The following is an 18,438-nucleotide window of genomic DNA, read 5'->3' as shown; positions in this document are numbered from 1 at the left end:
TTTACGAGGTAGAAAAAGAAAAGACTTCCTTCCCTTCAGTTTTTATGGTTAACAAGGCAAGGTACAATCCCTGGCATTTAGCAGGTTCAGTTCAGTTCAGTTCAGTTGCTCAGTCGTGTCCGACTCTTTGCGACCCCATGAATCACAGCACACCAGGTCTCCCTGCCCATCACCAACTCCCGGAGTTCACTCAAACTCATGTCCATTGAGTCGGTGATGCCGTCCAGCCATCTCATTCTCTGTTGTCCCCGTCTCCTCCTGCCCCCAATCCCTCCCAGCATCAGAGTCTTTTCCAGTGAGTCAGCTCGTCGCATGAGGTGGTCAAAGTATTGGAGCTTCAGCTTTAGCATCAGTCCTTCCACACTGAAGCAATCCCTTACTGTTTTCTGGATGTCTCTGGGGTGTCATGTGGAGGCTCATTAGAAGACTAGGTTTTTCTTCTCAAAGCCAAGTCAATGTTAGATTCCAAGCAAGAAAATGAGAGAAATACAGAAACAGTTTTCTCCCGCATGGCCTATTAGAACATATGTTCCCCAACTTCAGGGAGAATCAGACTCAGTCAATCTGCCTAATTAGACAAATTTGTCCTGGAATGCCTGACATGCTGTAATATCAAACCATCAAGAACAAACATGCAAGGAACCAAAACATTACTTTCTACCAAAGCACTAAACATGTCCTTGCCACCTACCACGCTGAATATACTCTTCCCTAGTTTTACACCTATTCCTGGAAGCCACTTCTACATGGAAAATTCAGTGTGGTCCTTAGCAACATACCAGCTAATCTGGGCTACCACATGTAATATAAATGTACTAGCTGGTAAATGCACTAGTATGGAAGGAACCCTCATTTTTCCACGGCCAAAACCAAACTGCTGAAACAAAACAGAGCTACAGCTCATGTTACTGTGATCGGCCATTTCCACTTTGCAGTGACGCACAGCTGATGGGGAGACTCTGTCTGAGAGCTCAACTTTATGAGGAAAGGAGAGCGGCAGTGGTCGCTGGATCATCAGGAACCACTGAGCCACTTTCCTCTACTGAGCACGTTTCAGTCCAATGTCTGAATGAAAACTGAGTGTGACTATACATTCCTGGTAGATCAACACATAGTATAAAGAGCTGGGCAGGAGCCACATGCATCATTGTGGTGAAAGGAGTAAAAAGTGGCTATGGATCTACCATGAGCCAGATCTACAGAGCCTAAACCTTGACTCCAAAGCCCAGGCTTTCAAACACTGCCCAAGCCAGGATCCGCAGCATGTCCACAAACTCAGCTCACCTGCTGGTTAGGGAAGCAGCAAGCTTCTTTAGAATTTTAAGTAAGATCTGGGTTTACAGGGACTTCCCTGGTGGTTCAGATGGTAAAGAATCTGCCTGCAATACAGGAGACACAGGTTCAGTCCCTGGGTTGGAAAGATTCCCTGGGGAAGGGAATGGCAACCCACTATAGTATTCTTGCCTGGAAAAATCCTATGGACAGAGGAGCCTGGCGGGCGACAGTCCATGGAGTCACAAAGAGTCGGACATGACTAAGCGACTAACACTTTCACTTTCTGGGTTTAGAGACTGATGCAGCCATTTCCAGGCAGTCATAAAAGGGAACTAGGGACTAAAACCACAATGTAGGCTAAAATCACCATAACCTGTTAATATTTCTACCCTAAGACTGTCACTATCTTATCAACTAGCCTAGGACATGTTACTTTCTGCTTGTGTTCATAAATTCTTGTACCTATCATTATCTAGGCGTCTTCTTTTAATATCTGTAGTCAAAGAAGCACTTTATTTTCATATAGAATATATATTCTATATAAAATTCTAAAATTTTATATAGAATCATTAAACTGTAGAATTGGAAGGGATATAGAGACAACGTGACTAACTTGTCACCTAAAGCAAGACTTGCGCACAACTTCTTGCCTACCTTTGTGTCATGTGTTGGCTTCTTCTGAGAATCCTTGTAGCTCATTCTAGCTTGGTGCCTTTGTGGAGTTCAACTGCATCACTGACTCTGTGGACATGAGTTTGAGTGAACTCCGGGAGTTGGTGATGGACAGGGAGGCTTGGCGTGCTGTGATTCACGGGGTCGCAGAGAGTCGGACACAACTGAGCGACTGAACTCAACTGAACTGATCCTCTACTTGGAAAACACACACACACAATTCCCAGTCACCTCTGTTTAAGCCTGTTCTCTCATTCATTATCTTCAATGCAGATCTAAGAATCTGATCTTGGACATTTTACCATCACCAAAAAAATTAACTTAAAAAGACAATTTTCTTCACCTGAAAAAAAAAAAAATCCCAGCTCTTATTCATTCGTTGTGGTTGTTCTTCCTTCTTAATTAAATTTATGCTGTTAGAATAGATTCTTATTCTCCAACTTATGTCCATCCCCAATTCAGAGGATCACACTTTCTCTTGTCAACTTTTCCTCAATTTTATGGCTTCATACCCACTGTCATGGCCACAAATTTGGTTCAGGGCCCAGTCATTTAATGTCTGACCTGCCTGTCTTCCAAACTCTAGTGTCTCTGCCCTCAGAGATTGATAATTTTTAAAATATATCAGGATTATATAAAATGCCTTCTTAGGTTTCCACAAAATCAAATAGAGTTGATATAACAGCACTTTAAACTATAAGGTACTGTTGCTTCCCTTTCTATTTTCCTTTTCTCTCCTACTTACGTCTGTCTTCCAGTTGAGATTTCTTTTTTCATCACACTGAAATTTTCTGAACCTCCACTGTTCATCAGAACCGTAATTGTGATTGCCTCCTGTCATGCTTTATACTCTGTAACATGGGCCCCAGACAGATAATTTTTTCTTGTCAACTAGCACATTTATTCTGACACATACTAGCCCCAGGACAGACTCTATGTCCGTCTCTCTCTCTGCTCCCAGAGTTGCCTCCACTGACTAAATCAAGTCTCTTCCTTTGTAATTGTGCGCAGACCTCACGCCTCTCTTTGGGCTCCATACAAACAGCTCAGAATATCCTGTTTTATTTTTTGTTTTTTTAATATTTATTTATTTGTCTGCATAGAGTCTTAGTTGCGGCATCTTAGTTGCCTGACCAGGGGTCGAACCTGCATCCCCTGCACTGCAAGGCGGATTCTTAGCCACTGGACCACCAGGGAATCCCTATCTTGGGTTTTAAGAATAACTTCAAACATTCCAATAATCTACCCAATCAATAACTGATTAGGTTTGCCTTTTGGTAGAAGATTAAGGGTTCAATTTGTGTAGAAGGTATTCGATATGTGACAATATGTTATATAACACTATGAGCCTTGACAATATGTTATGTAACACTGACTATGAGTTCAATGGATCTGTATAAAAATGCCAAGCTTGCCACTTACTAAAGTATGTCAGTTGGCATATTTACTCTGAACCCCCCTTTCCTTATTCCTAATTCACCAGGTAGAGATTATAATTAGAGTAATATATGCTAGCCGGTCAGCACTCAGCAAATAAACGTAGCTTTACTATTTCTGTACATGCATATGCCTTTTTAAAACACTTAATATACTAGGTAAGGTTTAAAACATGGAATAAAATGCAACAGTTTCACGAACGCTGTTCATGTTTTCTTTCTGAAGATGACTGTTAATTTAAAACAAACCAAAACAAAACCGTTCTGTAGTGACTTTGGAGCCCAAATAAATAAACATGCTTATGTTTTAGAATTATTTAAATTTCAAATGAAATTTGAACTTCACTCATAAAGGGAGTCAAGGTCAATTAGCATATTCATTGGCAAAAAGAACTAAAACTTTAGCTTAAATTATAAAAGGGTATAAAAGTCTAAACACAACTCTAAAAGTTTTGAGTTATAGTTAATTTTAGTCCACATTTGGTCCTTAACTAAATATTAAAGTCAGTCCTGTCCTTTTCAAAGCAACGGAAATTTTGTGGGACAAAAATCATGCCTTTTATTTTCTGTCACACTCTCCTGATCTTACAACAGTGTTTTTTCTCTGATAAGAAATTTCCTCAACAATTCCCTAGAACTTCCAAAGAATTCTGCCTTACTAGTCCTGGGAAAAAAAAAAAAAGTGGCAACGATCCATGCCTTTATTTTTGGAGAGATGTTACACAAAAGACAACTGAGCATCTTTAGAAAGGACAAGAGGAAGCCAAATAGAAAGTTCCTGAAAGGGAAAATCTCACTCTGAACAACAGAGACATTTAGCTACATGAGACAAAATGTTACCTCCCAAACATTACAAGCAGTAGAAATAAACATACATGCAAATGGAAAGCAACACTGCTACTCCAAACCCTTTCACTGGCTTCTCTTTAGGGCTTACTAGTATGCATAAATGGGCTTCCCAGGTGGCAGTGCAGTGGTAAAAAATCTGCCTGCCAATGCCAAAGGCAAAAAAGCACGAGTTCGATCCCTGGGTTGGGAAGATCCCCTGGAGGAGGACATGGCAACCCAGTCCAGTATTCTTGCCTGGAGAATCCCATGGACAGAGGAGCCTGGCAGGCTGCAGTCCATGGGGTCACAAAGAGTCAGACATGACTGTGCACATATACATCACGCATCACTATGCATAAATAATCTTTCTACTGTTACTCAAAATACATGTACGTACATATAACATAAATACACACAGATGCATAAACATGATTTGCCTTTGCCTAGTTAACAAATCATTTTTTTTACAAACACTTTCATAATTATTTTAACAGCTCTATTTGGATCTACAAGCTTATTTAGTAAGACGGTTCATGTGGTCCTATGTCTTGGCGTAGCCACTGCTTACCCTAGACTTAACAACAACTAAAATAACCTATAATTCAAAATTGTTTGACATTGAAAAGCAATTCTTTCTAGTTCCACTTATTTAAAATAACTTAAAAAACAGCCAGACCAAAGATAGAATACTCAAGTATGCTTAAGTCCTAAGATACAGACTGAAAAAGAGTGAACGTCGACATTCTAGGAATCAGTGAACTAAAATGGACTGGAATGGGTGAATTTAACTCAGATGACCATTATATCTACTACTGTGGGCAGGAATCCCTTAGAAGAAATGCAGTTCCATCATGGTCAACAAAAGAGTCTGAAATGCAGTACTTGGATGCAATCTTAGAAACAACAGAATGATCTCTGTTCGTTTCCAAGGCAAACCATTCAATATTACAAAATTCAAGTCTATGCCCCAACCAGTAATGCTGAAGAAGCCGAAGTTGAACGGTTCTATGAAGACCTACAACACCTTTTAGAACTAACACCCAAAATAGATGTCCTTTTCATTATAGGGGACTGGAATGCAAAAGTAGGAAGTCAAGAAACACCTGGAGTAACAGGCAAATTTGGCCTTGGAGCACGGAATGAAGCAGGGCAAAGGCTAATAGAGTTTTGTCAATAGAATGCACTGGTCATAGCAAACACCCTCTTCCAACAACACAAGTGCCGGGAGCCAGCAAGGGAAATCCTACCCATGGCAAAGGTCAATTGGGGAAGAGGCCTGACGGGCAAAGGCTAATCAGGGCTCGAGGAACCCCCTGGACTTACCTGAGCATCTACCCCAAAGAAAACTGGAGTCTGACTGCTTTACTATCTTACGCCTCTTACCAAGTCCTCTAATACTTACAGGGGCTTCCCCCCAACCACCTTTCTCTGAAAACATTAATTCAGAGCTGTAGTTTAAAAGTTCTCCTCGGCTTAATAGGAGTGTTCCAATCCAAGCCCCTCTGATAGCTTTCTAACTTGCATGACAAGTTTGTCCGGGCTCTTACAACTATGAGTGTGACTGTTTATAGCCTCCCAGCCATGCAAGGACAGAAAGCCTAATATTCTAAAATACAGGAATCTGTTGAAGAAGTTAAAATCATTAGAGTAGTACTAAAAAAGATTTCATTGTTGAATCAATGCTTGCTGCAAAGTTTCCTCTATCCATTGTATCCTTGGAAATATATTAATCACATATAGAGAATATAAGTAGTAGCCTTTGATTTAACCACATCAGATCTTAAGTTAATAAGTTCCTTTCTTGCAGCTCACTACAGGGGTGACTTATAGGAATGTAACTTTGTTATGTGTCTAGCACCTAACTTTAGGAAAGTCACCTTAAAAGAATATAAGCCTTTTACTTGCTAACTAACCTATTGTTAGGAGAGAGGGCCATAAAACTGTTAGCAGGCCCCCTGGCCAGAAGATGATGTAAATCACCTAAAACTTTTATCACACAAAAATAAGCCCTGATCCTGATAAGGGTCAAGACTGCTGACCCCACGTGATTTTGGCGTGAATCTATACCTCCCTTTCTCTGTTTCTTATGCGCATAACTTAGGGTATAAAAGCAGCACTGGAAAATAAAGTTTTGGGCTTTGCTCACTGAAGCTTGGTCTCCCCGTGTCGTTCTTTCTCTTTTTCCATCCTTTTCTCTATTCTCCTTTTTCTGGTTGAGATTCTTGGAGCGCTGGGCCCTCTGAGTTTACTTATCTGCCTGGGCTTCTAAGACTCACTCGAGGGGGTGCCCTGGTGGGGTGCCTCCAGCGATTCGAGAGGGCACCTGCGGCCTACGTAAACAGAGCAAGCCCCGTGCTGGGGTTTTATTGGTTTCCAGCGTAAACCAAGGAATCATCAGCCCCTGTCTCTCTCTCTTTCTCTCTCTCTCTCTCTCTGACGCCGACGCCGTTCATCCCGAGGATACCCTGGGTCATATCGAGGCTGGTCCCCGATACACAAGAGAAGACTCTACACATGGACATCACCAGATGATGAACACCGAAATCAGATTGATTATATTCTTTGCAGCCAAAGATGGAGACGCTCTATACAGCTAGCAAAAACAAGACCAGGAGCTGACTGTGGCTCAGATCATGAACTCCTTATTGCCAAATTCAGACTTAAATTGAAGAAAGTAGGGAAAATCACTAGATCATTCAGATATGACCTAAATCAAATCCCTTATGATTATACAGTGGAAGTAAGAAATAGATTTAAGGGTCTAGATCTGATAGAGTGCCTGATGAACTCTGGACAGAGGTTCGTGACATTGTACAGGAGACAGGGACCACGACCATCCCCATGGAAAAGAAACACAAAAAAGCAAAATGGCTGTCTGAGGAGGCCTTACAAATAGCTGTGTAAAGAAGAGAAGCGAAAAGCAAAGGAGAAAAGGAAAGATATAAGCATCTGAATGCAGAGTTCCAAAGAATAGCAAGGAGAGATAAGAAAGACTTCCTCAGTGATAAATGCAAAGAAATAGAGGAAAACAACAGAACAGGAAAAACAAGAGATCTTTTCAAGAAAATTAGAGATATCAAGGGAACATTTCATGCAAAGATGGGCTCGATAAAGGACAGAAATGGTATGGACCTAACAGAAGCAGAAGATATTAAGAAGAGGTGGCAAGAATACACAGAAGAACTGTACAAAAAAGATCTTCATGACGAAGATAATCACGATGGCGTGATCACTCACCTGGAGCCAGACATCTTGGAATGTGAAGTCAAGTGGGCCTTAGAAAGCATCACTACGAACAAAGCTAGTGGAGGTGATGGAATTCCAATTGAGCTATTTCAAATCCTGAAAGATGATGCTGTGAAAGTGCTGCACGCAATATGCCAGCAAATTTGGAAAACTCAGCAGTGGCCACAGGACTGGAAAAGGTCAGTCTTCATTCCAATCCCAAAGAAAGGCAATGCCAAAGAATGCTCAAACTACCGCACAATTGCACTCATCTCACACGCAAGTAAAGTCATTCTCAAAATTCTCCAAGCCAGGCTTCAGCAATTTGTGAACCGTGAACTTCCAGATGTTCAAGCTGGTTTTAGAAAAGGCAGAGGCACCAGAGATCAAGTTGCCAACATCTGCTGGATCATGGAGAAAGCAAGAGAGTTCCAGAAAAACATCTATTTCTGCTTCATTGACTATGCCAAAGCCTCTGACTGTGTGGATCACAATAAACTGTGGAACATTCTGAAAGAGATGGGAATACCAGACCACCTGACCTGCCTCTTGAGAAACCTGTATGCAGGTCAGGAAGCAACAGTTAGAACTGGACATGGAACAACAGACTGGTTCCAAATAGAAAAGGAGTACGTCAAGGTTGTATATGGTCACCCTGCTTATTTAACTTACATGCAGAGTTCATCACGAGGAACGCTGGGCTGGAAGAAGCACCAGCTGGAATCAAGACTGCTGGGAGAAATATCAATAACCTCAGATATGCAGATGACACCACCCTTATGGCAGAAAGTGAAGAGGAACTCAAAAGCCTCTTGATGAAAGTGAAAGAGGAGAGTGAAATGGTTGGCTTGAAGCTCAACATTCAGAAAACAAAGATCATGGCATCTGGTCCCATCACTTCATGGGAAATAGATGGGGAAACAGTGGAAACAGTGTCAGACTTTATTTTTGTGGGCTCCAAAATCACTGCAGATGCTCATTGCAGCCAGGAAATTAAAAGACGCTTACTCCTTGGAAGGAAAGTTATGACCAACCTAGACAGCATATTAAAAAGCAGAGACATTACTTTGCCAACAAAGGTCCATCTAGTCAAGGCTATGGTTTTTCCTGTGGTGATGTATGGATGTGAGAGTTGGACTGTGAAGAAAGCTCATCGTCAAAGAATTGATGCTTTTGAACTGTGGCGCTGGAGAAGACTCTTGAGAGTCCCTTGGACTGCAAGGAGATCCACCAGTCCATTCTAAAGGAGATCAATCCTGGGTGTTCCTTGGAAGGACTGATGCTAAAGCTGAAACTCCAATACTTTGGCCACCTCATGCGACGAGTTGACTCACTGGAAAAAGACTCTGATGCTAGGAAGGATTGGGGGTGGGAGGAGACGGGGACAACAGAGAATGAGATGGCTGGATGGCATCACCGACTCGATGGATATGAGTTTGGGTGAACTTCTGGAGTTGGTGATTGATAGGGAGGCCTGGCGTGCTGTGATTCATGGGGTTGCAAAGAGTCGGACACGACTGAGTGACTGAACTGAACTGATGCAAGTCAGGATCGAGTGAGGGAGAGAGAGAATAGGGAGGCAGCGCTTTCACATAGCAGAGAAGGCAATGGCACCCCACTCCAGTACTCTTGCCTGGAAAACCCCATGGACAGAGGGGCCTGGTAGGCTGCGGTCCATGGGGTCACGAAGAGTCAGACATGACTGAGCAACTTCATTTTCACTTTCCTGCACTGGAGAAGGAAATGGCAACCCACTCCAGTGTTCTTGCCTGGAGAATCCCAGGGATGGTGGAGCCTGGTGGGCTGCTGTCTATGGGGTCACACAGAGTTGGACACGACTGAAGCGACTTAGCAGCAGCAAAAGCTTTCACACAGAAAAAGAATCCAAGGAGATTTAGCCTTACTCTGCAGAAAAGGCCAGAATCGGCCTGCAATGCAGGAGACCTGAGTTTGATCCCTGGGTTGGGAAAAATCCCCTGGAGGAGGGCATGGCAACCCATTCCAGTATTATTGCCTGGATAATGCACATGGACAGAGGAGCCTGGTGGGCTACAGTCCATGGGGTCACAAAGAGTTCAATAGGGCTGAGCGACTAAGCACACAGCACACAAAGTCCTTGAAGTTTTATGAAGATGCCACCTTCTTCACATCAAATGACATTTTTACCTGGTGTGGTAGGCCACAAAGATGTCTAAGTCCTAATCCTATTATTGTGATTATTTATCTTATGTGTAAGGAAATATGCACTTTGAAGATATGATTAAGCCAAGGATATGGACATGGGTAGATTATCCTGGATTATCTGGGTGAGCCAAATATAATCACTATGGTCACTAAAGGAAGGAGGCCAGAAGAGAAGGGGCCATGAGCCAAGGAATGGAAGCAACTTCTGTAAACCGAAAGGACAAGGAAATAGATTCCCCAGGAGAATACCACCCTATAGACTTATTTTATGTACATACAACCAACAGAACTACAAAATAATAAATTTGTGTTGTTTTAAGCCACTAAAGCTTGTGGCAATTTGTTACAACAATGACAAGAAATTAATATACCTGGTTAATTCTTATTGATCCTAAACTCAGCTCAGGCACCCTTTCCTATAGGAAGCACCCCTGAAAGCTCAGACCCCGTATCTGCCCTCGATCCTTCTCCTCCTCCTGGTTAGTTGTTCCTTCTCTTTGCAAAGCACCTGGCATTTACCTTCCTACGGCCTAGAGCGATGACTACAGAAATGCTGGTTTCCTTAATTGGATTGGGATGCTCCCTCTTAAGGGTAGAACTCTTAATGGTCATACTTATTTTCTTATTTCCAATGTTTATCATTGTTTCTGACAGATCAGTTCAGTTCAGTCGCTCAGTCGTGTCCGACTCTCCGCGACCCCATGAATCACAGCACGCCAGGCCTCCCTGTCCATCACCAACTCCCGGAGTACACTCAAACTCATGTCCACAGAGTCGGTGATGCCATCCAGCCATCTCATTCTCCGTCGTCCCCTTCTCCTCCAGCCCCCAACCTTTCCCAGCATCAGAGTCTTTTCCAGTGAGTCAACTCGGGGCACGCAAATGCTCATAATTTTTTTCCTGCAAGTTAGCATGACTCATGCCTTGATTATCAGCAGGATACCAGCCTTCACTCCCTTACTCCACAATAAAGACCAAGATGATAAACAAGCAACTAGTTCATTACCATGGGCTCAGAAACCCTATATAAACGGCTCCTTTCTCCTCCAAAAAAAGTAGTAACCATTCTTTTTCTCTCCAATGAAAAACTTTATACAGTTTTTGGTTCTGAGGAGAAACCAAGTATTACACTGGGTGAAAAAGAAAAAATAGAAGAGGAACAGCTAAATGGATAAACTCTCAAAAAGTTATTAAGGTGAACTGTAGTTTCCAAAGATGACCCCAGGAGTCTCTTCCACCCACATGTTCTTCTGCATTGTGACCCTTACACTCCACCATCAAGAAGTCAAGTCATTGCCTTCCCCTTGGCATATGGGTTGGCCTTAGTGACTCACTTGTAACCCACAGAACATAGCAGAAGTGACACTGATGACTTCAGAAGAAAGTTCAAAAGACACGTTGTGACTTCTGTCTCTCTGAATGTCTGCTCTGCAGCTGCTCCCTCCTGGACACTCCCTGATAGAGGCCAGCTGTCAGGCCACAAGAAGCTCCAGCCACAGGGAGTTCCACATGCAGACAACTCTGGTTGACTCACAAACTGAGCCTTTGAGTCATCACAGCCCAGAAACTAGACATATGAGCGAGAAAACCTCCAAGTGAAACCCCGCCTCATCAATTGGATCTTCCCTGATGAGACCCGAGAAGCAAAGGACCAAAGACAATTAACCATGACATGCCCAGCCTGACCTCCTAACATACAGAATCCATGAGCCTAAGAAGACTAAGTTTGGAGTAATTTATTATGAACAAGTAACAACTGCCACAGTGAATACACAGTCCAAAAGACAATCATGATGACTTTACTTCCTGATCCTTGGAAGATGGACAGGCTGGAGAAGAGTCTGGGTAAATTCAGTTCAGTTCAGTTGTTCAGTCGTGTCCGACTCTTTGCAACCCCATGAATCACAGCACACCAGGCTGACCTAATTCTGGCCTGCTAGGGTGAAATACACACATGGTCTATTTAGAACTATCACTCCCAGAGTTTGAGATTTGAATCACTACTTTGCTTATAACTCAAGAAGAGACTGAAAAAACTAAGTACCCTGCCCTCTATGCCGAGAATTTTACCAGTGAATGAGTTATCTGGATGGCTTGTGCTAGGGTTATAATCCTACACCCTTCAAATATTTGAGAGGTTAGATTAGATGGGATTAAATTCAGAAGGATGCTGGAAGCACACCAAAATGTCTGCTCTCCTTCCTGCCCAATTGGGTCCACTGTAAATAAAACTTGACAGGCTTTCTTAAATCAACATAATCATGTGTAGCACAAGTGCTTTCAGATGCCCAGTAGCTAAACCACATCAGCTTACTTAGCAAGCCTTCTAGCAATAGGTGAAAAAAATAATGGCTCCTGCCAAGAGTGCTATGTCCAAGAGAATTGGTGGCCTCAAGTGACTCATTTCACAAGGCTCCATTTATCTGTGCTAGAAGGTCCAAAGTGGGAAGGCGTTGGGCCTTTAATAACCAAACTCAGGCCTCGGGTTTATTTGTTAAAGCCAGATGCTCTCATTGTGGAAGCAGATGAGAACACAGTTATAATCGATCTGGAATCCTGATGAATTCCAGGTGCACCTTCCAGCAGTCTGGGAAAGTGGGTAGCTCAAAGACCTCAGAGAATTTTTATTATTAGTGTCAAAGTGAGCTATTCTGCTGCAGAGTCTGCATGGCCTCAGTACTTTTTCCTTGTGATTTCAAACAGGCACACTTTTTGGACCAACTTTTGGGGACACTTTCTAAAAGGCAAATTGCTGCTACATCAAAGAACATAGCAAAAAGAAATAGGCTGACTAAGAAAAGTTGAGGAGAGCAAGGTCTAGGTAGGCAACCTCAGGGTTCCTAAGGGAAATTGGATTAAATACAGTATTCTGACTCCAAAGTGGAGGCCAGTTGATGTCCTTAACCAGTAAGTGTAGCTTTATGACCCAGTGGGTTGCTAGCTATGGTCCATGTCCTTTGAGAGAAAAGAAAAAGCATGACCAGAACCCCAGTGTTTATGGTGTCCAGGTATCAAGGTCACAGCCTGAGTCCAGCTACCTTTTAGGAATGCCTGCCTATTTTCCAGGCCTGTTTCTCCAGGCTCCTTATGACCCCTGTGCATTTCCTGACATCCTTCCGATCAACCCATCCTTCCAATCTTAGCCTAGACACTGCTAGGCTCAGTTTCTGCTTCTTATAAACAAGACCCTGAATCAATGTAAATACCAACACAGCAACCTTTACTTTCAAATGTATTCTCTCTTCTGTCTGGTAGACCAAATGCTCATGAACATATATTGCTAGGTAACTAAGAAAGCATCAGTAGGGAAGATGGCACTCTGTCCTTCGGCATGGCTAAATTAGAAAAAACAGATGACTCCTTGTTCTCACCCTGGTCCTCATTCAGGACCATAAATTTTCACGAGATGTTTCAACATCACAACCAAATGTGTTAACTCCTTTCACTTAAAAAAAGAAAACTTTTTAAGAATTCAAGGAGCATAAGAAATGACATCATGTCACAAATGATGCTTGGCATAAGTTTACTATCTGTACTTATGCTTACAGAGGTATATAATTTATGTAATTATAAAGTTATGTAATTACAAAAAAATTATGTAATTAAAACTTATTTATCATGATAAACATTGAGGTGATATATATGCTTGCTCAGTAATGTCAGGCTTAGTCCCAAACCTCCAAACCCACCAAAAGCAAGGTCTTGGGTTAATATCCTTCCCACCATCTTATGTGCCTGCTTAGTCAAGTCAGACTTTGGGATCCCATAGACTGTAGCCTGCCAGGGTCCTCTGTCCATGAGATTTCCCAGGCAAGAATACTGCAGTGAATTGCCATTTCCTCCTCCAGGGGATCTTCCCAACCCAGGGATCAAACCCACCTCTCCTGCATCTCTTGCATTAGCAGATGGATTCTTTACCACTGAGCCACCAGGGAAACCCTTCTCACCATCAGATATCATTAAACTGGAAGTGCTATTTTCCTAAAATACGTACTTCAGATATTGTAAGACAAGCCATAAGATTTCACTGCAAAAACACAGAAAATCACACTTGTTTGGATTTTTAATATTAACTGAAAAAGGAGAAATTAATGTAATCACACATCAAAATCTGTCAAAAGCTAAAAGATACTTTTTTTTCATTTACGTTTGAATTAATTAGTGGTAGTGAAATAGGGGAGAATGGATTTGTTGGCTCAAGAAGCAGAGAGGAAAAAAAATTGTGCTACACACTTAAAATGTATAGTCTTTAAATATCCTTTCAGCATCTGGTGCCACATTGCAGCAGTATGCTCAGCTACGTTCTAACTGTGATCCAAGCCCAGAGGGTCTGGCACTCTAATGAATGTTACTTTATCTTCAAAAATAGATATCAATATCTGATGTTGAAGCCCACCAGCCTTCAACTGGTGGATTAACCCCTTCATCTTTCTTTAAGGAGATGAGTGGAATCCCACTTACTAAATGAGATAAAAGCATGAAAAACAATCTTCTTGAGGGCAAAGACCCTGCCGTGGTCCTCCTCCCGAGGATTCTGGTGGCTGGCTGTGTGTTCTCTCTGCTATGGGCAGCTCAAAGGCATTTCTCATTGACCAAGATTCTACCTGCACTGGGCATCTGAGATCATAAAGACAACTTTTCCTAATCAGGAACAACTGCCTCCCAAACCTCCCTAAAGCCAAGATTTCACTGACATTTTCTAAAATGATTAAAGAATGTACTGTTCACTGTCACATATATGGGGGGGGGGGGAAATCCCCTCACATAAAGATAGGAGCAAAAGAGAAAAGAAATTCAGAAGATGCTGACCTGTGGGTGGCATCCTATTTTTTTAAAACAAAGATCAACATAAACTAACACAAATATTCAAACCTCCAGATTGAAGAGATAAATAAGCAGATGCTCTTCTCACCTACCCCTAAGAATGTAGTTTCTGGTTATTAGGATGACCCTTCTCCTGGCCTGTCTACATGAATACCACGGCTTGAGGTCAGGGCAAGCCAAGAGCACACACAGAACCAGCACTGTCCTGGTCCCCTCTCCCATGTGACATGGTTTGTTTTCTCTGAGGAGCTACTGCTGGCCCAAGGAGACTACAGAATTTAAACATCCACCATCATTCATAAGAAATTACAGAGATGAGGAAGATTTGGGTTAAAGCTCTACAGATTCAAAGTCAAAACTTAGTTCTCTGGACTACTAACCAGCTGTAAGATTTACGATTACTTCTGGTTTTTCACAACTAAGTACACATAATGCTTTAAATGGCTAAACCATATACAATTCTGATACTAGATAGTTAAAACTCAATTCTGTAAGTCTTTCGTATTATGTGTAAGAAAGGCACTCTACCTTATCTAAGAGAAAACAAATTTAACATTCATCTCATGATGTACTGGTTTTAATAAATACTGACTCTATACAATTATAATTTCAGGGCATAATTTGATCTGCAGTATAATCAGTTGCTTGTTAATATTAGAACAGTTATATCTACATTGCAGGCAGATTCTTTACCAGCTGAGCCACAAGGGAAGCCCAAGAATACTGGATTGGGTAGCCTATCCCTTCTCCAGGGGATCTTCCCAACACAGGAATTGAACCGGGGTCTCTTGCATTGCAGGCAGATTCTTTACGAACTGAGCTATTCAGGGAAGCCTAAGGAAGCCCAGTGACAAGGGTCACTGATAACTGTATAGTGAATGCTTCCAGTGTGGAAATGGCTTTTTGGCATGTGATATGATCTAATGATAAAGATTTTCAAGTTCTATTAGCTTCACATGCTGTTTTACTTTCATTTTAGACCCATTCACCTACATCTCCTTATTTATAAATACAACTTTTATATCCTGTTTATGACATATAAAAACATTCACAGACAAGCACTCACACATTCTTATCTCTCAAGACTCTACGTGTTTTATGGGACAGGGTGCTCAGGGCTGGTGCACTGGGATGACCCAGAGGGATGGGATGGGGAGGGAGGTGGGAGTGGGGTTCAGGATGGGAAACACATGTACACCCGTGGCTGATTCATGTCAATGTATGGCAGAACCACTACAGTGTTGTAGAGTAATTAGCCTCCAATTAAAATGAATAAATTTATTTATTTTTAAAAGGACTCTATGTGTTTTGGAAGCCAGAATATGAATTTAAAGATTCACTACTATTCTTCATCATTTTCTTAGAACCTAGATTTTTTTTTTTTACTACTAAGGTTGAATACAGAAAAAGACAGTATTAGGTTCCATTCATGGTTGGAATTAGCAAAATGGATAATATAAAAATCTAAAGGCAGTGACAATGGGAGAGGCAGGCCATGTAAATAAAGAGGCAGGAGGACCATTTTCCCTATTGACAGAAGCATCTTTGAAGCTCACCTGCCCATGAAGAGGATTATGCGTCAGTCATTAGTATACCTGTCGGCTGTGGCAGTGAATCCAATTAAGGGAGCAGAGCAGGAGCATAGGCTCCCAGGTCCTGTCTCAGGATACTGATACACAACCAGGTTCAACCATCACCCGAAACAGAAGTTCAAAATCAGGAGAACCAAATTTTAACCCCAGCTCTTCTGCTTGTCTGACCATGGGGCCATGGGCAAACAATATATTTGAAATTTTATTCTCCTATGACATGGAGAGATAGAAACACTCATCTATAAGAACCAAACAATTTCTTGTTGGATCTGGCAAGCTGCCAACACACAGTAGGTCCTCAATAAATACCCCAAATAGTTGTATTTTACTCTAGAGGGTCCCAGGAAAGTCAAGAGAGAGTTTAGAAGTCCCTCTGAGATCTGGATTTTTCATCCAGCTTGGGTCTTAAGCCAGAAGCATCTGAAATCAAATGGGATTACCAGGATAAAAGGCACACTTTGGCTGATGTTCCCATTATAACCTGGGGCTCCAAGTGCCTTCCATTACTTTTGTCATGTCCCGCCTCAAAGTAGCCTCAGATGTTAGGCACATACATCTGAGTTGGCCAAGGGAGTTGGCAGGCATCCTTCTTGGCTATAGAATGCTGCATGCCACCAACAAAGGAAACTGGCTATAAGTTCAGTTTTGATGTCTTGATATTTTGGTTCAGAATCCCTGGTGTCACATTATCTGTGTATAATTGTTTCTTCATTTGTAGTCATTTAGTTTCCATTTCAAACATGCAGGTCCATTGGTTTATTGTTTTCGTGTGACAGGACTGCTTGATTAAGATTCAGTTCAGTTCAGTTGCTCAGTCGTGTCCAACTCTTTGCGACCCCATAAATCACAGCACGCCAGGCCTCCCTGTCTATCACCAACTCCCGGAGTTCACTCAAACTCATGTCCATCGAGTTGGTGATGCCACTGATTAAGATTACAAACTGCTAAAAATCAGTGTCTGTATTTATTTGATCAGTTCCTCATAGCATCCAGAAAAGCAGGGATCATACACATGATTTGAGGAAAGTAACTATGATGAAAGAGCTCATAAAATGTACAAGGTGGATGCTCAAGTAACAACCATAATGAAAACCACATACATTTAACAAAACCAGTTTTCAGACTTGGCTATTTCATATTCTCCATAGGAAAAGGAGTGCTACAAAGAGCTTTTAACTCTTCTTGGAAATGGGACAGTCAAGAAAGCTTAATGCATCCATTTAAGATATTTAGACTAAGCTCCTTACTTCTCCCTCAGTGACATTTGAGAAAATTAACAATTATATCTTTGGGCCCTAGAATAAATAAAAAGTAAACCATGGTGGTGGACATTAAGTAGACTTATTGCTGTGATCATTTTGCAATATATACGAATATCAAATTACTATGTTGTACACATGAAACTATTAAGTTATATGTCAATTCTATTTCAATAACACACACACAGACACATGCAAAAGGTAAATCATTCCGTTCAAAGATGTCTAAATGTAAGGTGCTTGTGTGAACATACTTTTTAAGATGAGAATATCCTACCTCCTTAAAGTTGTCAAATGCCGATAAAATGATTTCATGCCCGCCTCGGACAAGACAAACGGCTGCCAACAGCTCTAAGACAAGGGCTTTTGTTCTGTCAAAACAAGAAGGAAAAAACTCACAAATCAGTGAAAGTGAATGAACGATGAGTCAGCTGTTCCTTCCAAGATGAATATGATAATAAATATTTGCCAGGGTATTTTTTTAAACATTTACTAATTAAGGCACAGTTATATTAAAACACATACATTTTAAAACCTTTACAATCTTCTACACATGTGGCTTCTCTGGGGTAGCAAGTTTGCAAGGCATATTTCCCACTCCCAGGATTACAAGTTACTTATAAATGAAAATTAATTCTGGGAATATTAAGTCTTTTTGTTCTATCATCTATCATCAAGTGACTCAGGGTAACATGGTTGAAAAAGTATTTTTTAATGAGTTAAAGAAGATAGGAAACACAGAATTTTCAGTCAAATCACCCGTTGAATAAATATTTTCTCTGGTTCTGGAGTCAAAGATATAACATTTGCTGAAAAAGTCTGAAATCAATATCCTATTAATACACTACAAATCTGCTAATTTTCAGTGGCTCCATACAAGCCTCCAATGATAATGCAAGCTTCCAAAACTACTTCTTCCCATACAGGATGTGAAAGGAGCTGGCTTAGAGCTGTGCTAATACAAGAATATTTTCTCTGACTCAAGAAAATAAAACTTCATCTAAAATATTTTTAGAAGGAGAACCTTAGAGATACAATTTAAGTTTTCAAACACAATGTCAAGGACAGCATCATTTCCTCAGAGTATGATTACTTCAGTATTTCATCTTTTTTCTGGAATAAAAGCTATTGCCAACCTCTAAA

General features: G+C 41.3%; 1 protein-coding gene across 5 annotated transcripts in view; it reads right to left on the bottom strand.

The window, feature by feature from the left end:
* FMNL2 (formin like 2) overlaps positions 1 to 18,438 on the bottom strand; it is a 339,988-nt gene that overhangs the window by 47,174 nt on the left and 274,376 nt on the right. For all 5 annotated transcript variants that reach the window (XM_055398865.2, XM_055398866.2, XM_055398864.2 and 2 more), the window contains exon 9: positions 17,573 to 17,666. In XM_055398865.2, the coding sequence (XP_055254840.2) occupies positions 17,573 to 17,666 (94 nt within the window). The remainder of the gene's footprint in view (positions 1 to 17,572; positions 17,667 to 18,438) is intronic.

This window comes from Moschus berezovskii, chromosome 2 (assembly GCF_049115385.1).
Source record: "Moschus berezovskii isolate FMDL1 chromosome 2, NW_MosBer_1.0, whole genome shotgun sequence".
NCBI lineage: Eukaryota > Metazoa > Chordata > Mammalia > Artiodactyla > Moschidae > Moschus > Moschus berezovskii.
The sequence above is the reverse complement of the archived record's forward strand: the minus strand, read 5'-3'. Positions and strand labels throughout refer to the sequence as shown.